Below are 20,087 nucleotides of genomic sequence, written 5' to 3'. Positions count from 1 at the left end.
GTCACTTAAATTGAAGACTCGGGCTCGTCAAATTATATCTACTTCATTCAAAATAACAAACAAAATAATAATAATAATATTGGTCTGGTTAGTAATAGTATATATGTATATTAAAAAAGTTCATTTAGATTCTCAAATTTTTCAAGCCGAATACTATTGAACTCAGCTCATTTGCTTGGCGAGCCGAGCTGACTCAATAAGATTGAGTTGAATTCGGATTTTTATCAAGTCGAGGTCGAATTGTTCGCAAATCGTCTCATCTCGCTTACATCCTTTATTGATAGGGTTGAATTGATAGAGGGTAGTATTCAAATTGAAATTTAACATAAGCCTAGATAGCAGGACTTTTGTCTTTCTTGTCCACCGTGGGATATCGCCATCTCGGGAATTCCAAGGTTAGTTGAAACTCAAACAACATCCAACCAAAAAAATTTGGTCCAATGTCATAATTTCACGTAGTTGTTTTCTCACAAACATTACCCAATCTGCAGCCGACAAATCTTAGAAGTCTCGCCGACATCAGGAAGCGAACCGCGTGACTTTGATCTGATCTTTCTTTCCAAATCCATTTTCTATCCGCTGGATTTTTTCACCTTGACCTTTTGGTTATAATATGAGGGTCACAGCTTAATACAAAATTTTTTTAGAAAAATTTAAATAAAGGGACATGAATAGTCTCATCAATAAAAATCAAATCTAAAATTTCTAAATTACTAGGTGAGTGCGTTAATCACTGAACTACGTCACCTTTCTCTTTTAGGTTGGACTTTGAATCATCAAAAGAGGTGAACATTCTTCCTTGCCAAAATCCATCTCCTCTTCCAAACGGAAAACATGGCGTTGGAGCTGCCATGGCGCTGATGTTATACTAAACACTGACAGCTAACGTGCCACCGACCTTCCCCCCGCCCCTCTCACCTATTTATTTATTTATTTTTAATATACAGAAAAGCAAACATCAACGGTGATGGTTATGGAAGATGATGATGAATAAGCAAGCCATGGACGACGCAGAGGTGTAACTAAGCAGAGACAGACAGAGGGAACCTCTTCGTTGGAGCCTCCTTCGCCACCTTTGTCTCTGTACCTCCCACTTTAATCCACCCCCCCCCCCCCCCCCCCCCCCCCCCTCTCTCTCTCTCTCTCTGCGATTCCATTCCTTCTTCCTCTCTCTTTCCTCCTCTCTGTTAGATTCTCTCTCTCTCTTTCTCTCTCTTGTAAATTCTTTAATTTCTGGGTTTTTGTTGAATCTCCATTTTCCTCCGCTCTCTGATCTCTGCGGCAGAGATCAGAGACAGAGACGTTAACAAAGACAGCTACCGGGGTAGTGCCCAATATGGTTCGGGGCCTCCTCTCCTGCTTTGGCCGGGGCCACCCCTCAGCCTCGTCCTCCTCCTCCAAGACGTCCCCCGCCGGCGACCACCACACCGTGGCGGCGGAGGAGGCGCCAGGGGCGGGGGCAGTGCTGGTGGAGCTGTTCTCTTCGCAGGGCTGTGCCACCTCGCCGGCCGCGGAGATGCTGATCTCGAGGCTCGGTAGGGGGGACTTCGAGCAGGCGCTGGGCGGCCGGAAGGTGGTGGTGCTGGCCTTCCACGTCGACTACTGGGACTACATGGGGTGGAAGGACCCTTACGGCTCCAGCATCGCTACCGTGAGGCAGAAGGCCTATGTGGAGGCTCTGGGACTCGACACCATGTTCACGCCCCAGGTGGTGGTCCAGGGCCGGGCCCAGTGTATGGGCAACGACGAGGACGCCCTGTTGGCCGCAATCAACAGCGCCCCAAGGTTCCCTGCTCCGCCGTTCCAGGTTGGCATCCCTCCTTCGAACTGCTGTTTCAAGCTTTCTCCAGCCTTTTTTTATCTAAACAACTGAATAGGTCTTATTTTTTTTTTTTAGATAAATGGTAGAGACTTTCATTAATCAAAAGGATTTATATCAAGACCATTTACCCTGTACATCATCAATAACATCAAAGAACTCCCAGTTTACATTCCAAAAGAAAATTGATTAACTATTAGCACTATCAAGAGGGTAAAAGATGTGATGGACTATGACAGAATTTACAATTTTGTGGGAGAATCGGAGGAGCACATATAACTTTGCTTTTACGTCTGCAAAGATCTTTCGAACCATAGCCGCTGTAGATGAGGTTTGTCCTTAATAGATTCTAGCGTTCCTCTCTAGGTCTTATTTTCCTATCTGCGTGGAAGAAAGAATCTCGATATGATAGTGCGGTCGAGATGATTGTTTCATGGAAAATGGTAAATTGGAACCCTGGAGAAAGCTGTCGGTTTTAAGACCAAAATCTAGATCCATCCGTATCAATCGGTTTTAAGCCGGAATCTAGAATGATGCCAGCTCTTTTTCCATATCAGAGCTTGAAACTTTTCGTTGTACATGAGACCGGCTCAATAGTAATGCATGTGTGACTTCCAAGAAGATCACAGTACTGGAAAAATAACTAGATCGGAGTCATTCCTTTCAGTCAATGGGAGATGTTACGTGATAGGGAACCCATACTCAATTGTTTGCCCTTCTCTGTTGAGATGTAGAAACTGCAATGTCAATGCATATAAAATATATTTAAACATGTATTTTAGGCTTCTGATGGATCGTGCCTGCAGAAGAAACAAGCAAGAACATGATGTGGTTCAGTTTAGAAAGTTTTTAATTGTTCGTCCTAGCTTTTGTCCAATTGAAAATTGGGTGGTTGAGATGGGTTGAATGTGGCCAGCAGAACCAACAGAGATTTAGACCCTTTCGGTTACTAATGTTAATGATACAAAAACAGCTAGTAGAATGACACCATTTCTCGTAACGATTCATTAGATGACTTGAAATTCTCATGGAGACGTAGAACCACATGCAGTACATTTAGTTAGAATAGCCCGGAGTACTTTGCAAGATTGCTCATCGTCTGTAGCGGAGGACTAGGATTCGGGTTTTAGTTTTCTTGACAGCACGTCTGGTTACCTTCACTCGAAAGCATGTACATGTACTGCGTTGGACAGATCTAAGATGGCAATGAAACATAACTAAAATAAAGGAGAGATGTTGAAGCGGTTGGGTGGAGCCTACCTAGCAAAGCTGAAAGGCATAGTCGATCTGTAAAAAAGTTACTATAGGTAGACCTTTGCTTGAGAGTGGAGAAAATAATCGAACATACATACAAACTCTTCGAGATCGAGGAAGCTCTGCCCGGTGACTCGTCCGAGAGATGATTAATAGTTTACCTTGGAAGATCCGAACATTCTTAGCTGTTATGATGTTACTGATCATATGTAATTTTCATTTTCAGGCTACTTTCCAGAGGCCTTCACCGGACTCCTTGCAAGTCAACCTGACCGGATCCTTGCGGACCAAGGTGGACAGCAACGGTGTCAATATAATGGTGGCTCTGTACGAGAGCGGATTGGTCACGGATTGCCCAGCTGGAGAGAACAAAGGGCGAGTCCTGTCGAATGATTTTGTGGTCAGGAAGCTCGAGAAGCTCTGCTCCGTGAAGGACATCTCGCCCAAGAAGACGGTCTCAGGAACCGTTAACTTCTCACTGTGGGATGGTTTCAACTGCGCGAAATCTGGGATCGCCATCTTCGTTCAGAACAACTCTCATCAGATATTCGGTTCCCAGAGCTTCCCCCTGCCGCAAAATATATGAAAAGGATTAAAGATTACGACATCTGTGTACAGTGTTATCCGGCTTGGGTTAGGATTATTAATGTGTTGCTTTCATTCTTCCTCTTGGACAACTCGTTCTTTTTCTTTTATCCGGACATGATGTATTGTAGGAGAGAGGAATTTGCGTTTCTTGTGATCTATTTTTTAGCTGGCCTGGAAATGGTTTTCTAGTTTGGGATCGAGTGATTGACTATGCCTATGCTAAGCATCCCGGTTGGGTTTTCTCGATCGGATCTTCTCCCTGTCAATCCGGGGTTCGAAATACATTCTATGAATGTACTCATCTAGGTCATGAATACTGGTTCCAGGACGGACACCGGACATTTCCGGGACGGTTCCAGGGCAAACCAAAAAGGCTTGTTCCGAGGAACTATAGGGGAATGTCCTAATAGGTAGGGTTCTTCGAGGTGCAGTTTGTCGAATTCAGGATGCTTGCCCTGTTCCAAGGATTTCGCCCGGCACACAAAACATTCCAATCGGTTCGGATTCACGAAAGCTTACAATTCCTTTTTCCGACATGAATTTTATTTTTTTATGGAAGTCGACTTCAGATCTAATCATATAACTAATAGACAAATAATAGTTTTACAAAGAGGTCAGTACAAAAATGTCAATAATCTTTCCATCACTCGTAAGATTTTCCCTACTCCGATTCGCTTCAGCAGCCCAAAGTACACAGCGAAGGATTCTGGAATCCGAAGCGCCCTAAAACCGGGTGGACTCGGGGCCCCAGCAGCTGAGTTCCATGACCTTACGGTGCGATTCCTCCGGCCGTCTCATCCTCCGCTGCGCCTTCACCGCGTCGGACACGACCCCGGAGGACGCGGAGAGCTTGGTAGCGGCCTGGGAGTAGGAACTGGAGATTTTGGACTTGGTGTGCTGGTGAAGGGACCGGAGGGTGTAGTTCCAGCGGCAGAAGCCCTGGTCCTTGAGGGCCTCCACGGCAGCTATGCTCGCCGCCACGATCCACGCCCTCGCGGCCGCAGCCGAAGCTGATGATCTGCTCATATCTTTCTTCTTTATTCTGCTTCTGACGATGTCGTAACCGATTACCGATGCGAAAGAGAAAGGAGGAGGAGATTGTTGATGTGAAATGCTGCAGGCAGCTGATGAGGAGTGAATGGTGTGGCGATAGCTTCTTATACGGCGGGGGGAGGAAAGTGCGGCAGTGGGCAGGCAAAACAACCGGCGGAGCCTCAATGGGGCGCGTCTGGTTTTTGCAAATTGCAACTTGGAACGGCCGCGGTATTATTAAAATTCCATCAAATTAATGCTAAGGCTAAAATTGTCATTTTCCCTAATCAGCGCATCTAATTCCGCATTGTTAATCCGTTTGATTTTACAATCATATTTTTTAAATTTTAACTTTAACTCTACTTACTATACAATAAAAATCAATAAGATAATTATTACTTTTTTCTATTTTCTTTAATTTTTTAACCATTCCATTCAATTTTTAATATTAAATTCTCTCAATTATCTATTACTTTTTCCACAATTTCATTACTTTTTTTTCAACTATTCATTACTTTTTCACAGTTTTTTTTCATAATTCAACAACGCAATTATTACAATTCAATTAAAATCAAAACTCAACTCTACATCACTCTAAAATCAAACGCACAATTACCATCCTTGAAGTTTCTAAGGAAATATCCAAGATTACTGCGGTTGACTGAAAAGTAACTACGGTGGTTTTTTTTTTTTTGGTCAACGGTCATAGAATTTCCAACGGTTTTGGAACAGGTCCTACACAGGGAATTGGGATAAACTCCCAATAGTGCAAATGTGGTTATTTCCAGCGTTTCACGGATAAAGTTCAGGTCGAGTGGCAATGTGCTCATAAGCTTTAATTTTGGCTACAGCATAAGTTTATGACAATCTATGGATCTTTCCAGTAAGATTTATTCGTAATATTTGGTACTAGTTTATCAATACAATACATAGCGAGGGGAAGGAATTTTGGATCGTTTAGATTTCGAGAAGGCAAAATTAGAATAATCAGATTTCGATCATATCAAGGACGGATTCTTGTGATTGGAAAGGGAAGATGAGATACTTTGATCGGTAAATTAGGAACTTGAGAGATTTTTTTCAGTGTGAACCTTAATATTTAAAAGCTCAATTAGACCCTAACTAATCCAGTTGAGCCGGATCGATTCACTAAATAGTAAAACTCTTACGGCGTGAATTTTCTACATTCACAAGGATTCGAATCCGAGAGCTTACTTAAGCAGAACAAACGTCGAACCGCTTGAACCAATTCTCGTTGGTGTGAGAGATTTAAATTAGGTTAATAAATTTTATATGGATAGGAAAATATTAATGAGATATTGGTTGGAAATATTTAGAATATTTAGGCTTTGTTTTTGAAGTGTTATTTTTAGGATTCAACTTTCTTATTTCTTATTTTCAGTCGTATTAGGATTCTGGTTTTGAATTTATTTGTCTTGTAGGACTATGTTCATTAGGGGAAAATCAAGATCAATGATATTTTTTTTTGAGAGTTTTTTCTTCTATCATGACCCGCTTGAGTGTTCTTTTTAGGGTTAGCCGAAATCTATTTCCTTCAGGTCTAATTTAGATTTGAGAAACCGTGATCCAAAACTGATATTGATTCACTCTTCGAGCTCACTCAAATAAAGAAAGAACCCAGCCAGGCGACAAGTGGAATGACCTCGCCTAGAAATGGTCATCGTTGACAGTGAATCAAAGATTTAAGATAGGGATCAAATTTCCAGATTGATGTGATAATGATCCATTCCTCTCTATGGCTCAAGAAGAAGATGGAAATTAATGACATGTTTGTTTTCAAGGTTAAAATCACAAAAATTTTAACTTTAATTTTAACTCAACACACTACACAATATTTGTCATTTTCCATAATTAAAATCAAAATTACTTTAACTCTGAAACCAAACGCACTATAAGAATCTACAGATTCGGGAAAACAGATGGCTGCGAAGTGGCTTTGCTCGTAATATAATATACAGCCTTCCTTATTCATCTGGCTCAAAACCGGACTGTGTTAGGACCCCAGCAGCTCAATTCCAAGACTCTTCTCATGGAGTCCTGGGATCTTCTCACCTTCTCTCCTCTCGCTGTAGTATCTAGGAATTCATCGGAAGAGGACAACCACGACGACCGTGAGGTAGGAGAACAAGTATTGAAGAGCAGTCTCTGGGTCCAGTACAAGAACTGAATTGCGCGGTTCTCGGCGTGCCGATGAAGTATCCTGAGAGGGTAATTCCATCGGCAGAACCCAGCCTGATCCTTCATTGCTTCGACTGTCCCGATGCTAACTGCTATAGTCCACACCTTCCCTACCGGATTCATTTCTTCTCAGTTCTCGCTATTTCCCCTGAGACTGGAAAGGAACCGAATTCCGGCTTTCCTTTTCCTCAATGTTAAGGTGCGAGGTGCTTATGTGATCAGGGGAAAACTACGAGACAGAGCTGTTTGAATTTAAAAGAAAACCAGGGAAAGTGACAATCCGGAGTTTTATGAAACATCTTATGGTTTTTAGGATTAGAATATTTTACTTCGTGGAGTACAATGTGCTGTTTAATTATGTAACGTAGGCGAGACAAAATCTAGACGTTGTGCACTATAATAATAGGACAATTTCTTGTGCTCTGAACACGTAAAATATACGTATTCTATAGTAGGTTTGATTTCCCAAGTATGAGGATGGATCCTTGTATCCGTCTTTCCCTCGTGGGACAAATTCAATGACAGGCTACATTTTTATTAATAGGATTCATTAATTACTTCTCCGGAATGTCGTGAATGAAGGACCGGAAGCGGAATCGGGAGCCTGCGGAATGGTGAAATCCAGTGGGTTCTCGGGTATAGACATGCCCCTGATACGTGTGAAGGCCGTTTTTGTAATGTTGTGCTCCTTCAGTCACACCGAGAATTGGGGTAACCTAATCAAGCAATCTACATTTAGCATATTGGTACGGGACGGTTTCTACAATCGTGGGCAAGCTAAGCTAACCTTGCCATCGTGCCAGCAATAGCAACGATCACGGAGTCAGCTTGTCCAATCTTCGCCAATAACAGACACTCAACTAGCTAGGATCACTTTACAGCATCAAATTGATAAATAGATCACATCATGCAGAAAACTGTAAAATTTTCCAGCAAGAACAGGTGGAAATATGCCTTGTCGCTGCACGGCTTGATGAAGAGGTCTCCCTAAATCGTCCCTCTGTATGCTAGATTTGCTGTTTCTCGTGGTCGTCTTCATCAGGGTAGGTGATGGGTGAAGAAGGGTCAGATGCACTCTCGCAATGGGAGAGGTGGGTAGCTAGCATCTTCACTTGTCCACAATGGGAAATGTCCACGATAACAATATCATGGTCCACGGGCAGGGGCTGTTTCCATGGTTCCCCATCGATCCTCATGTATGTATGATCTCTCGCGCCCTTTCTGACCTCGAACTGAACTCTACTCGTCTGCATTGGAATAAGGTGGAAGAAAAGGCTCTTATTGCGTGAGCGAGGTGAACACTATTCAATTCCAAGATTCGTTAATGTTGACCTGGGCAAGACGAGTCCCATGTCCTTTTGGAGCAAGCAATATAAGCCCATGCCAAGCATCTCTAAAACCGACAATCTCGATAAGGCCATCATCAACAAATGGAGGAGTCAAGTCCCTCTGTGTGGATAGTAATATGAACAAAGCGGTTAAGTCGTGTCATTAGGAAGATATGATGGCTAATTTGTGCAACCATATTCTTCCCATGCTCCACATTTCAAATGAACAAACCTCACGCGATTTCTTGGGGTCCGGTGTTCCCCACGGATTGAGCCCGCCAGAAAAACTCGGCAGGTTGAGACAAACAATGGACCTGATGCTGTGAAACAGAGAAGATGTTTTCTTTTCAGACAAAATCAGGCATTAAAAGTTAAACCAAGTCACTTTATGCAAGATGCTGCCAAGTACAATGTTTGAATGCAAATACCACCATAACAAGATCATAAAAAAATTCACGAGAAGAAAATTTCATCATGTCCAAGAAAAGGATGCACAAGTAAAACCTCTGAGGGATGTGCAGATACTCCCAGAGGCCATTTCTTCTCAGTATCCTGACTTTTGCCAGCTTCGCTATGTTCCTGCATCGAATTAAGATAATCGGCAGAGTTTCAAACATAAGGCTTTCAATTCCAAAAGATATGCACTAAATTTTATGTTAGGTATAAAAACCAATTGAATTGTCAAGAGATGTGCAAACAGGAGCACGTATGGAGTACTAAGAACATATGAGGAAACTATACACAGCTGCTGGTTAAGGACTGAAAATAGACTCACTGTGACGAAGGATGGAAAATGGAAGCGCAAAACCATCCTTGAGTACATCCAAGCTTCAAGTAAGTACTCTGAGATTTGAAAAGAGAAGAGGCTAAGGGTGAGAGTTGACCATTACACAATCCCTTTGTCTAGGCCCCAGGTCGGTAACAAGAGAAAATCTCCAAGAAAGCTTGATTGGCGTACAGTAACGTGATACTTGAGTTACATCTGACATGAAAGTGTGTCTAAATTCAGCAGTCGAACTAAATAGATGTGCATCGCTGAACAGAAAGGAGTCGGAACAGTGAAAAAAAACCAGCAAGGTTGAGTATTTTCTTTTTATCTGTTACAGTGAGCATGTGGGCTCATGAATTTTCTGGGAGAGTTACTTGTGATCTTCTAAAAACGTCACGGCTTACCTTCTGACTGTATTCATTAAGACTATCTCCGGCAAATTGGACCATTTTAATGTATGAATTATTAAAGTTACTATGGTAGAGAACATACTTGATTAACCAATTGCTTCTTGTACTTTTCTGGATGAAGTTCTCGCTTCGAGTGAAATGCATATGACACTTGAGCATCCATTCCTGGTAAGAATAACATTTAGCTAACCGAAATAAGCAGCAACATTTACATTAAACAGAATATGATCCCACAGCTAAATATGGACAAATTAAAGTTTGCAAAAACAGCAGATTTCATTTTTGTATCTAAATTACATTCATCTTCACTTCTGTAAATTTACCAACCGTTTGAAAAATTTTCTGCTTTTGCCATCTCTCCCTGGCAGCTTATGAGGTCAAGCCTATATCACACCACAAAAAGTCACAGAGCTCAAATCCCCTAAGGCCCACGATTCACACATACAAGAATATTTGTGCCATTGCGAAGCATCGGGCCACGGTTTTGCTCACCTATGGTAAAGTAGTTCCAAAATCTGCCTTGAAATGTGTGGAATCCGTCCTGATGATCATAAACAAAGACCAGAAAGCAGTTATAACAGCCAGCCTTAAATTAATCCTAAGAATCAACGGAAAGAAGGTACAAAAAGCTCCCTGGGTATCCAGTGAACATACTTTTAAAACTTCAAAGAACTGCAGGGATTCTACATGCACCATCACTATAAAGATTGAATTTAGAATACGCGCTCAACAGAAGAGACCATGTTGACGATGCCTACGAATGGAAGAAAGTAGTCACACATGTTAGATGAATGAACTTGCCATGTTTAACTTATCTGCGTCGGGGACCCTCTTGAATGCGTGCAATGAACTGATCTTTTCACCTGGCGCAATGGGGTCATAAGAACCTTGTTCAGGGGTTTTCATTCTCATAATGATTCGCCAGCTGAAATGTACCACGAACCATCACCATCTCAACAAGGCATTGTATGAAGTTAGTTTTTTTTCTTTTTTTAATATGTAAAATTGAAATTCGGTATTGGTGGAAAAAGAACCGCTACAAGCGCATAAATTTACCCATCAAGTTTCATCTTCTTTGCAGTTTTCACTTGATTCAAGAATGACATCGCGGATTGCTTATTGGTGGCTTGGTTTTTCTTCCCCTGCAAAACCATTATAGTTGATAATGATGAAACGATACCAGGTTCTTATTGTCCTAGAGCGCTTTCAAGTAAACAAGGGAAGTTCAATGCTTCTTTCGTTGTACCCATCCAAATGAAAACGGAAGGTTATTTCCAGTTCCCAAAGGCACGGTGGCAATCGGAGGTGGCTGAGGAAGTCTGAGATCAGAAACCACTCCAAGAAGCCAGTTCGCTGTACCATCCCCACCTGCAACCTGCAATTTCAGCACATACAGCAATATATATTTCAGTGAAGCAGGCCAAGGGGTACATCAAATTTTCGCTTATGCAGGCAATCTACATATTAAAAGGACAAGGGACCCTACGATAATTCTCAGTCTCCTCTGGATTTCACCCGCCAAGGCATCTCCGTCATGCTTTAGCCTCTCCAGAGTCAAGTATAGATGCTGTAACACCTCATCAGGAGCCCTTTCCCCCAAATCGAAAACCTGATCAATCAGACACCTCCACATAATTCTAAGACTTGCAATGTCAAAGTTTGCTGTCGATATTTTTATTATAGATTGTACAATTGTATATATTAGGAACTCGTATATTCGGTATTTGATATAATTTTCGTGATAAAATGATACCTGATTCTTATTAAGAAGGGATCGGCAACTAGCAAGAAGATCTCCACCTAGCTGTCCACCGCTTTTTGAGTTAATAAACACAATCACCGGACAGGCAGGCAAATGGGATCCATTCTCGGCAACTGGTCCTGCCAGTCCAAGCACATAATCAGGTATCCAGTAGTCCTTCAGGAAGTCCTCTGATTCAGATGAACCGCCCATGATGAACTCTCAGCTGCATAATAAATGAACGGAAAGATATGTACCGTCAAAAACTTATGACAACTACCGCGAACATTTCTTGCCAAAAGGTTTTGCAACCTAGAAATCTACCCACACAGATGAGATCCTCCAGCTTTTTCCTCCGCAACCCGGGATGGGCTGGAAGCTACAGCTATGATCACAGCAATCAATTCAACATAGATCATATCCAAAAGATACCTTAACCAAAGGTGGCTCGGTGACTACAGCCTGAGTGAGTAGATTCATATACCAAGCAGCGCGCCAATCACTGGCCCAACGCAACACTAGGACCTTAACAGAGCAAGCACGTATCCTTTCTCAACGGACCGGGAGTTCTTCGAAACCAAGAGGTGAAACCGAATTAGATATAGCAAGAAAAAGATGATACCTTGCTTGAAGGCGTCCCCTACTTCACTGGTAACCAAACAGAACAGGACACGATCGCGAGTACGACGAGCTCAAGCAACCCTTTTGAGCCCCTCAGCTCCCTTCATCTCTTCCGGGAGCAGAAGCAGCATTCAGTGAAAAGAGAGACAGACGTTCGAAGGTTCTGGCACCTGTCTTTGCGGCCGGACAAGGACAAGAAGAATGGAGTGTCAGCAGGGAGAGTCAGCAGACTGGCTGCTGTCGTTTTCAGAGATTGCTTGTAACGTGCGCCTGGCGCACGTGAGCGCAGGCTGATCGAGTGGGTCCCGCGTACCCTTTGGTGCGGTCCCTTTACCTGCAGTTGGTGCACCGGGAGCTTCTACGGTAGAGTGCATACTAAGCGGGAGCTTAACTGAATTATGAAGATAATTACTATTTGGCCTCCAAAGTTATGAGGTTTTCTTATTAGGTCTCTTGACTAGTTACTGCTTCAATCAAGCCCTCATAGTTTACTAAAATTCCAGTGGGGTCCCTAGTTAAGGCCCCTCTGCGTTTTGATTAGTCTTGCCCGGTCGGAGGCTCGGAGCCGAGAGCAAGCTCAGCAAAAATGGCGGCTAAGCTGTTCCTCAGACCTCACTGTCTCTCTCTTCCCATTCTCCTCCACGCTAGACCCCTCTTATCCCCTCTACCCGCACTCCGACCCTCCCTCACAGCCGCCGCGACCTCGGCCAGGGCGGCCTCCTCTGCCCATACTCAGGCAAGGATCCCTTACGGACCCTCTCTCTACAAAGGCGCGAGGCCCCACCCAACAGATGAGGAGCAACGAGAGCGGGAAGAGGAGGACGAGGAAGAGGAAGAAGGGAAGCAACCCTTCGACGAACAGAGCTTCACTCGGGTTTTCAACGTGGCGGCCCTTCGAGTCCCCTCGAAGGACTGCTTCGCCCTGGAGAGCCGCCTCCGAGGTCACCTCCTCAACTGGCCGCGCGTCCACAATATCGCCCGAGTCACTGGAGATGAAGTCGATCCCGATATCGTGAAACTCGTCGGGCAGCGGAACGGTGATGAGGGCAATTTGGAGGCTTTGGAGAGGAGGGTTTATGGGAAAGCCGAGGGGGATGGGGAGGAACTGGGCCGGGTCTTATACAGGGAGAAGCTCACGAGGACATTCAATTCGCAGGGGTTCGCGAACTTTGGGAATTTGGCGAGGATCACAAGGCCGAAGAAGAGGAAGAAGAGGGAGGATGATGGGAATGGAACAAGGCAGAGGGACAGGAGTATTGGGAGAAATGAGGCTGCAATGGTGGAGGTCGTGGAGGATGAAGGGGAAGGAGATGATCTAAGGGGTTTATTAGGGGAGGGATTTAAGAGAAGTAAATGGAGGGGTTCGACGAGATTGCTGCTACTTGATGAGCGATACGCGAATGAGGGGTTGGAGGACTTGCCTGAAGCGATCGAGGTGGTGGATGTTCCATTTCTTTTAATCTGATGCTCAAAGTAGTTTGGACATTAGAATTTCCGAGCTCTATGTTGTTACTTGTTAGTGATTCTTGCTATTGCTGAGCAGTGAGCTTATGTTTGAGCCATATATAGTCTGCGAAAGAACTCTTATGATCAAGCATGCTCGTAACATTCCCATTATGCACAAAGCAGACCTAACATGGAGAAATTCCTTAGATTCTGTGGGGCGAATTCATTAGAGTTTAGGGGCGGAAAATAAGAATGTAGGAGAAATTTGCATGTACAAAGTCGAATATAGGAAGTTCAATGGATGGCTGTCCCCGTATGCTCCCTCTAGATAAATTCCTGGTTATGAGGACTTTAAATTTTATATGATTTTCATAATGTGGAATGAAGATGTAGAAGTTTTCTTTTTGGAAACGTGTTGTAAAGTTGTGGAGCTCCTGAATAGATTGTAACGTATATCTCACTAGCCCATGGTATTATTGTCAAGTATGTTCTATCTTACAGTAGCTTTTTTCTGGGGCTACGTTTCAGGTTATGTTTAGAGAAGATACAACCGATGCACCCCATCCAAATCTTGAGCTCGTGTCCTGCAAGCTGACGTTATTCTATGATTACTGGTCTATGAATGAGGTAAGTAAACCGTCTTTAAGGTTCTTTGAGGTCTGCATATTTTTGTAACTAGAAAACCCTCTTCAGAAATAGGTCTGAGAAAATGTATTACTGTTAAAATTATTAAAATTTATAAGAAGGAAGATGATACTGCTGGAAATCATTATTCTCGACAATTTTTGTCTCTTCAAGGTTTTGGAGGTATTGTTACCCAAGGGCATGATAGTTCCTTCAGCATTTGAGACTGTGGGGCATATTGCCCACCTGAACCTCAGGGATGAGCATCTACCCTATAAGAAACTCATTGCAAAGGTGCTCAGCTGTAGAACTTAATTTTCTAGTCAACTGTCCACAATCTGAAGATTATTTGATGAGAGTGGCGTATTGTCTTGCAGGTGGTTCTGGACAAGAACAAACCAAAGATCCGAACTGTTGTCAACAAGATAGATGCAATTCATAGTGATTATCGGACGATGCAGCTCGAGGTTTTAGCTGGAAATAAATCCCTTGTCACTACTGTAGTTGAGAATGGATTGAAATTCACAGTTGATTTAGCCACAGTGTATGTTCTCATAACCTTATACGTATATAAGTAAGATCTCTTGAATTTTAGAATTTTGTTGCTAAGTTAGCACATCAAGAAATGGTATTACTTGCACTAGTATTTTATTGAAGCTTAAAATTTCTTCTCTTGCACCTCATCATATATATTCCTTAGGAAAGAAGTATCTGATATTATGACACTGGCGTATCAATTTTGTAAATTGTGTTTTAGGCTTGATGGTGTCCTTGGGCAGGTACTGGAATTCCAGACTTGCGATGGAAAGGCTACGGCTTGTCAGCGGCTTTACTCACGATGATGTTGTTTGTATGTCCATGCTGTAGTTACATTCATTTGTGCTCATTCTGTCGTTTGTATAATAATGCGAGTGAGAGTTTTGGATTTTATTGTTGTAAATTTGTGTTCTGTAGGACCAGGTAGGGATTCATGTCACTGGTTTCAATTAGATTTCTAAACCAAAATGGTTGAAATAGGGAAAACTCAGATGGAAACGGTGGTAACAGAGGGCACTCAGGTAGTGACTGTATTTCGTTCAGATTGTTGTCATAGACATAACCTATTTGAAGTATTAGAGAAACCACCAAAGCCATGCATAATTTCATTTTTCTGCTGTCCTCAGATCATATTCATGCTTATTAGTTCTTTTTGGTGATCATGTTCACTGCTTATTTATAATCTGTTCTCTTGGTAGAAATGTTAGAAGAGGACTGAGGTTTTATTTCTTCTGTGACAGGCGATGTTTTCTGCGGAGTTGGACCAATAACCATTTCTGCAGCAAAGATAGTAAAACGTGTTTATGCCAATGATTTGAACCCTAGTGCAATTGAGTACTTGGAAAGAAACAGTGTCCTAAACAGGCTTGAGCGGAAGATTAAGGTAGTTAAGTTATATTAAGTTTTCTTGTTTCAAAAACAAATCCTGTTATTGCATCTGTTTTGGTTATTCTTTTATTAGGAAGGGAAGCCAGTTAAAAGTAATTGCTATTCTGTCATTTGTACTGTAACCTCTCTACCGATAATCTATGGGAAAAACCACCATGTTAGCATCTTAGATGGCCTCATCTAATTTAAGATCAAATTTTTAGCTTCTTCGGTAATGCTCCACAGATTTTTAATATGGATGGAAGGAGGTTCATAAGCTTGATTTTTGCAAGCGAGAAGGCTCTGTCCATTACTCAAGTGGTAATGAATTTGCCCAATGATGCTGCCGAATACTTAGGTATCTGCAGTCACTTTGTTTCTTTTAAAGTTGCTTTTACTTTGACTCATGGAAGTTCCAATTGATATTTTCTATTCACCTGCAGTCTTGCTGCATTGATATCTCAAGGTTTACCGACATCTTCTTTTTGGTCTCCTTCTTCCCTATACTGACAGATGCATTTAGGGGAATTTACAGTAATAAAATGAGAGGGGATGTTCGTAACTTGCCAACAATCCATGTCTATGGATTCTCGAAAGCTGATGACCCAGAGTTCGACTTTCATGAGGTAATTACCTCACTCAATCTCACATCTAGCACAGGAGCATCATATGTGGATTAAAATACCAAGAGATAAGCAAGACCTTTTTCCATGACTAGGCCATATTGAATCTGAAGCGACTCTCTGATTATTACATAATCCAATTTATGAAAGTCTAAAACATGTCCCGAACATTTAGTTCTCTCGGATTGTTAATGGCTCCTGCAATGATGATTCTTTTTTTCATTTAAATTCAGCGAATAAGGATTACCCTGCGTGAGGTCGAAGTTGATGTAGAGATGCGTCGGGTGCGACTGGTTGCACCGGGAAAATGGATGCTCTGTGCAAAGTTTACACTCCCTCAAAGTGTAGCATTTGCTAGAAACGAAACTCTTCCACTGGATCGACTTTGAGTGATGGAAGGTTCACCCACCCCAGCTATTCTTTGTTCCTAATTGAGGTGACTTTCAGAAATGTTCCTGAGATAATGTCAAATGTAAGCTCTAGCTAGGAGGGAGCGATCCCAATCTACTTGGACATGTTCTGATTCGGTCGATGAGGATCCACACCTTCATTGACAACAGAGAAATCCAAATGCCTGATCCGCTCAGACTTTGAAGAAAGTTACCAGATGAGATTCATGAGAACTCTTGTCTTGTATTACAATTTGTACATATAAATCGAGAGTGGAGGGATTTAGCAAATGAGTTTGTTCCGATGATCTGTGCTTCTATGAACATCGAGGGAAAAAAAAAAAAACCGTGGACGGCAGGATTCGAACCTGCGCGGGCAGAGCCCACATGATTTCTAGTCATGCCCGATAACCACTCCGGCACGTCCACCTTGGTGTGTACAAACCGCGCAATTATTATTTTATTTTTAATTTGACAACAAAACGACAAAACCAGCCCAACCCAATAAAAAGATGGGCTTTTCGGCCCCGATGGTCTTCGCCGTCAATACCGCGTCGGCGTCGTCATCGTCCGTCTTCTCCGCCTCCGCCTCTCTTCTGCGTCTGCGTGTAGAGCACATTAAGCAAATAATATTCCCTCACAAAGCCCACTGAACTTCCCCTCCTCCTCCTCCCCCCTTCTCACTCTCCGGAAACCTTTCATTATTGCATTTTCCTTCTTCTTCTTGCTCTGTATCATCGACGAGCTCCTATCAAACCCACCACGTCGACAGGCAGGCAGGCAGGCCATTCCCTCCCACCATGAACCTTCAGGACTCTTCCTCCTCCCCCGACCCCCACCTCCCCACCATCAAAATCCACCACCCCTCCTCCCCCCGCCACCCCTCCGCTGCCTCTTCCGCTACCCCTACCGCCGGCGCCCGCCGCAAGATCGGCGTCGCTGTCGACCTCTCCGATGAGTCCGCCTTCGCCGTCCACTGGTCCGTCGACCACTACATCCGCCCCGGCGATGCCGTCATCCTCCTCCACGTCAGCCCCACCTCCGTCCTTTTCGGCGCCGACTGGGGCCCCCTCCCCCACCTCCCCTCCGACGACACCAATAGCCACGACGACCTCCAGAAGTCCCAGGAGGACTTCGACGCCTTCACCGCCTCCAAGATCTCCGACCTCGCTCGGCCCCTCAGGGACGCCCAGATTCCTTTCAAGATCCACATCGTCAAGGACCACGACATGAGGGAGAGGCTCTGCTTGGAGGTCGAGAGGCTCGGCCTGAGCGCCGTGATTATGGGCAGCCGCGGTTTCGGGGCCTCCAAGCGAGGGAGTGACGGGAAGCTTGGAAGCGTGAGCGACTACTGCGTCCACCACTGTGTCTGCCCTGTCGTTGTCGTTAGATATCCCGACGAGAAGGAAGGCGGGGAGCCAGTTGTCTCAGTGAAGCCTCCTATACTGGAGGAGGATGAGGATGAGGTGGCAGCTGCAAAACCTGCCGTTGATGAGGCGGCCGAGCACAAATGATGAGTCTTGTCTTGTAACAGCAGGTAATACTAGCCATCACGGTTTACTTTATCGCAATAATGATGCTGTGCATTGGTGGTGCTTCTATTCGATGATTGATTCGTAGTTCCGTGACTATGGATTAGTTTGTTTGTTTGTTAATATGGGATGGGATTGCTGTGGTTTGTTGTTGTATTGCCACTGCTGTTATCTAACGCTAAAAGAAGGATTGATTGAGCCGAAACATTTCAAAAGTAATTGAACGCGTGATCGGTTGCAGTTCTTTAGAGATGATGAATGAGCTTACGATAGCAATTTTCATGCTCCTATGATCAAGCTGATGAATTCGATAACTAAGAGATTGCGCCATGGGAAGTTCCTCGGAGCTTGTATGCCACTTAAAACTGTGAGTAGGAAAGAGTGATGCTGCTACTGTGTTCCGGAGTTTGCCATCGTGGAACTCTTACATTGCGTGTGATTTTCTAGTGAGGTTCTTGCTGGTAATGTAGTAGAGAGATGCTTTAATCAGGGGCAGTGCAGCTCTAATGCTGTATGGGCCTTTCTTCTCTGCAGCAGATGTTCAAGTCTATTGGTGGTGAAGCCTCTTTAAAATCTGTCGGTTCTCTCTTCCAAGTTCCTTATTGGGCTGTGTTTACGAAATGCACTGTAAGCAGTTGCTGCTGTCATGTGTTGCAAATCCAACCATTGACAAACTCAGTGACGTTAAGAACAAAGCTGTGCAATGGTTTTCTTGTACACATCTTAATTATGTTAGGAATAAAGTTGAGGAAGGTGTCTCTTTGAATGATAAATTCGATCAAGGGAAGAACTAAATTTTGTAGTTGTTTGTGTGCAAGCCTAAAATCCTATATGTGCGCAAAATAGTCCCTTCTTGGATGAAAGATCTACAATGGCTATATTCCAAAGCAAGAGCATAGTTAGTTTTTAAAATATGTAGTACAATAAATTAATTTTTCCGAGCTCCTACGCACCCCAATATGATGCCCTATGGTCAAAATAGATGTCTCTATGAGGATCGATGGGTTCTTTTGTTTTAGAGGAAAAGCTATTATTGATGGTATTGAGTGCAGATTGAGGAATTGTTACAGCAAAATATCTAGAAGATCTTTTCAATTATTCGAAAAATAGTGCAGTTGTAAAAGGAAGGCTGGGCATGTATTTGCAAACTAGATATCAAGAATCATTTAATGTGGTTGTCAGAACTTAAGAGGTACTCATCTGAAGTCTTGGCTTGATGAAGTTTATGATCGAGCCAGCGTGAGTATTTAGGTCTGCAGAAATTGCAGATGGCCATTGGCCAGCAGATCTTGTTTATCTGTGCTGAGTTAAGCCAAATTGACTTGCTTAGGAAATGCATCATTTCACTAGTTCCTGTTTGTTAATAGTGCTAACTGTTTTGCACTCCGTAATACCTTGTTGAGACTACAGAAAGTTAATGTTCGTACTGTTTTCAATTTTGAGGATCTCTTTGCTGTTCCCCAAGACCCAGTACTACCTGCTCTATGACATTGAGAGATTTGAAAAACGAAAAGAAGAGAGATTGGAGAGAAGGTTGTCATAATGGCCCAACTATGCAGTCAAATATAGAAGATAAGCTCTACGTAATGGAATACCTGCTTTGGGAAATATTTAATATATACAATCCACCAAGATACTCATCAAACTGTACTATTCATAGTATCTGATGCCTGTGATCTGATATATATGGAATGTGGCTTTCTTTCCTGTCCACTTGATATGTTAAACTGCTGTTCTTGGTGGAACCATTCATGGTAGGCTTCTGATTCCAGTTTGATAATTTGAATATATTAGTCAACTTTCGGCTGAGGAATCAGTGGGTAAGATTGGTTGGTTTAAGGTCTATTTGTCTCTTCATTTGTAAAAGTTGCAGACGTTTTGGTTTGTGCTGCTTTCCTGGAACGCCCTTAACTTTCCATATTTGTTTTGCAGCAGATGCTTGAGAGGGGCCACTCCCTGCGATAGAGATTCTTGTGTTGATCAAACTCTAGCTAAATTTGTCAGGATATTTTCTCTTGTGGGAGTTTCTCATTTTCTGCAGTTATTTGCACGTAACTGTATCCCTAGCTTATAGCCATCGGAACTTGAACTTCCTCTGAAGGGTCTGAAGCATGAGTAATCAGCCCATGCGTTCTTATAAATATCCGATATGTTCTGTATGTGTGTTTTGATGGATAATGCAGGAGTTCCTGTGCCAATGTTTGAAATGGACAATGTAGACCCGATCATTTGATCCTTTGTTTCCCAATGTAATACTCACATATCTGTCATGTTTGTATCGCTAACTTAGGACCCACCCTCGGTCACC

The 20,087-nt window shown here is 43.1% G+C and overlaps 5 protein-coding genes and 1 non-coding gene across 10 annotated transcripts; 3 read left to right on the top strand and 3 right to left on the bottom strand.

Annotated features, from left to right (window-relative positions):
- The first annotated feature begins 807 nt into the window (after positions 1 to 807).
- LOC116192248 lies at positions 808 to 3,907 on the top strand. Its single transcript, XM_031520736.1, has 2 exons — positions 808 to 1,807; positions 3,300 to 3,907. The coding sequence occupies exons 1-2, from the start codon at positions 1,337 to 1,339 to the stop codon at positions 3,657 to 3,659; spliced, it is 831 nt and encodes a 276-aa protein (XP_031376596.1). The 5' UTR covers positions 808 to 1,336; the 3' UTR covers positions 3,660 to 3,907.
- Positions 3,908 to 4,165: 258 nt separating this feature from the next.
- LOC116192249 lies at positions 4,166 to 4,900 on the bottom strand. Its single transcript, XM_031520737.1, has one exon. It carries the CDS (start codon positions 4,685 to 4,687, stop codon positions 4,385 to 4,387), a length of 303 nt encoding a protein of 100 aa, XP_031376597.1. The 5' UTR covers positions 4,688 to 4,900; the 3' UTR covers positions 4,166 to 4,384.
- Positions 4,901 to 7,598: 2,698 nt separating this feature from the next.
- LOC116213746 (diacylglycerol kinase 5-like) lies at positions 7,599 to 11,941 on the bottom strand. Of its 3 annotated transcripts, XM_031548813.1 has the most exons (14): positions 11,763 to 11,941; positions 11,573 to 11,665; positions 11,153 to 11,366; positions 10,886 to 11,008; positions 10,646 to 10,774; positions 10,456 to 10,541; positions 10,201 to 10,324; positions 9,892 to 9,940; positions 9,482 to 9,564; positions 8,996 to 9,063; positions 8,725 to 8,799; positions 8,453 to 8,540; positions 8,225 to 8,341; positions 7,599 to 8,139 (listed from the first exon to the last, which is right to left on the bottom strand). In XM_031548813.1, exons 3-14 carry the CDS (start codon positions 11,351 to 11,353, stop codon positions 7,900 to 7,902), a joined length of 1,383 nt encoding a protein of 460 aa, XP_031404673.1. In that variant the 5' UTR covers positions 11,354 to 11,366; positions 11,573 to 11,665; positions 11,763 to 11,941; the 3' UTR covers positions 7,599 to 7,899. The 3 variants fall into 3 exon arrangements, with proteins under 3 accessions (XP_031404673.1, XP_031404656.1, XP_031404664.1); XM_031548796.1 differs by lacking the exon at positions 11,573 to 11,665 and having other exon boundaries at positions 11,763 to 11,940; XM_031548804.1 differs by lacking the exon at positions 11,763 to 11,941 and having other exon boundaries at positions 11,573 to 11,742.
- Positions 11,942 to 12,294: 353 nt separating this feature from the next.
- On the top strand, positions 12,295 to 16,538 carry LOC116213737 (tRNA (guanine(37)-N1)-methyltransferase 1). Its single transcript, XM_031548783.1, has 9 exons — positions 12,295 to 13,196; positions 13,736 to 13,834; positions 14,006 to 14,125; positions 14,209 to 14,375; positions 14,611 to 14,681; positions 15,109 to 15,251; positions 15,482 to 15,593; positions 15,749 to 15,861; positions 16,092 to 16,538. Exons 1-9 carry the CDS (start codon positions 12,348 to 12,350, stop codon positions 16,245 to 16,247), a joined length of 1,830 nt encoding a protein of 609 aa, XP_031404643.1. The 5' UTR covers positions 12,295 to 12,347; the 3' UTR covers positions 16,248 to 16,538.
- Positions 16,539 to 16,594: 56 nt separating this feature from the next.
- On the bottom strand, positions 16,595 to 16,676 carry TRNAS-AGA. Its single transcript has one exon. It is a non-coding gene; the product is annotated as a tRNA-Ser (tRNA).
- A 121-nt stretch (positions 16,677 to 16,797) lies between these two features.
- LOC116213791 (universal stress protein PHOS32-like) lies at positions 16,798 to 20,049 on the top strand. 3 transcript variants are annotated; one of them, XM_031548877.1, is made up of 2 exons: positions 16,798 to 17,784; positions 18,314 to 19,492. In XM_031548877.1, exon 1 carries the CDS (start codon positions 17,048 to 17,050, stop codon positions 17,759 to 17,761), a length of 714 nt encoding a protein of 237 aa, XP_031404737.1. In that variant the 5' UTR covers positions 16,798 to 17,047; the 3' UTR covers positions 17,762 to 17,784; positions 18,314 to 19,492. The 3 variants fall into 3 exon arrangements, with proteins under 3 accessions (XP_031404737.1, XP_031404729.1, XP_031404718.1); XM_031548869.1 differs by lacking the exon at positions 18,314 to 19,492 and adding an exon at positions 19,712 to 20,027 and having other exon boundaries at positions 16,800 to 17,784; XM_031548858.1 differs by lacking the exon at positions 18,314 to 19,492 and adding an exon at positions 19,715 to 20,049 and having other exon boundaries at positions 16,808 to 17,784.
- The last annotated feature ends 38 nt before the right edge of the window (positions 20,050 to 20,087 follow it).

This window comes from Punica granatum, chromosome 1, assembly GCF_007655135.1.
Source record: "Punica granatum isolate Tunisia-2019 chromosome 1, ASM765513v2, whole genome shotgun sequence".
Classification (NCBI taxonomy): Eukaryota; Viridiplantae; Streptophyta; class Magnoliopsida; order Myrtales; family Lythraceae; genus Punica; species Punica granatum.
The sequence above is the reverse complement of the archived record's forward strand: the minus strand, read 5'-3'. Positions and strand labels throughout refer to the sequence as shown.

Excerpts from the sequence above, each read along its gene's own strand:
- LOC116192249 (XM_031520737.1), bottom strand. The coding sequence starts at position 4,687 with ATGAGCAGATCATCAGCTTCGGCTGCGGCCGCGAGGGCGTGGATCGTG.
- LOC116213737 (XM_031548783.1), top strand. The coding sequence starts at position 12,348 with ATGGCGGCTAAGCTGTTCCTCAGACCTCACTGTCTCTCTCTTCCCATT. Across the intron at positions 13,197-13,735 it reads ACTTGCCTGAAGCGATCGAG|GTTATGTTTAGAGAAGATAC; the intron begins GTGGTGGATGTT and ends GCTACGTTTCAG. Across the intron at positions 14,126-14,208 it reads ATAAGAAACTCATTGCAAAG|GTGGTTCTGGACAAGAACAA; the intron begins GTGCTCAGCTGT and ends ATTGTCTTGCAG.
- LOC116192248 (XM_031520736.1), top strand. The coding sequence starts at position 1,337 with ATGGTTCGGGGCCTCCTCTCCTGCTTTGGCCGGGGCCACCCCTCAGCC. Across the intron at positions 1,808-3,299 it reads TCCCTGCTCCGCCGTTCCAG|GCTACTTTCCAGAGGCCTTC; the intron begins GTTGGCATCCCT and ends TTTCATTTTCAG.
- LOC116213791 (XM_031548858.1), top strand. The coding sequence starts at position 17,048 with ATGAACCTTCAGGACTCTTCCTCCTCCCCCGACCCCCACCTCCCCACC.
- LOC116213746 (XM_031548813.1), bottom strand. The coding sequence starts at position 11,353 with ATGGGCGGTTCATCTGAATCAGAGGACTTCCTGAAGGACTACTGGATA. Across the intron at positions 10,542-10,645 it reads TTCCGTTTTCATTTGGATGG|GGGAAGAAAAACCAAGCCAC; the intron begins GTACAACGAAAG and ends ATGGTTTTGCAG. Across the intron at positions 8,140-8,224 it reads ATGGGACTCGTCTTGCCCAG|ACGAGTAGAGTTCAGTTCGA; the intron begins GTCAACATTAAC and ends ATTCCAATGCAG.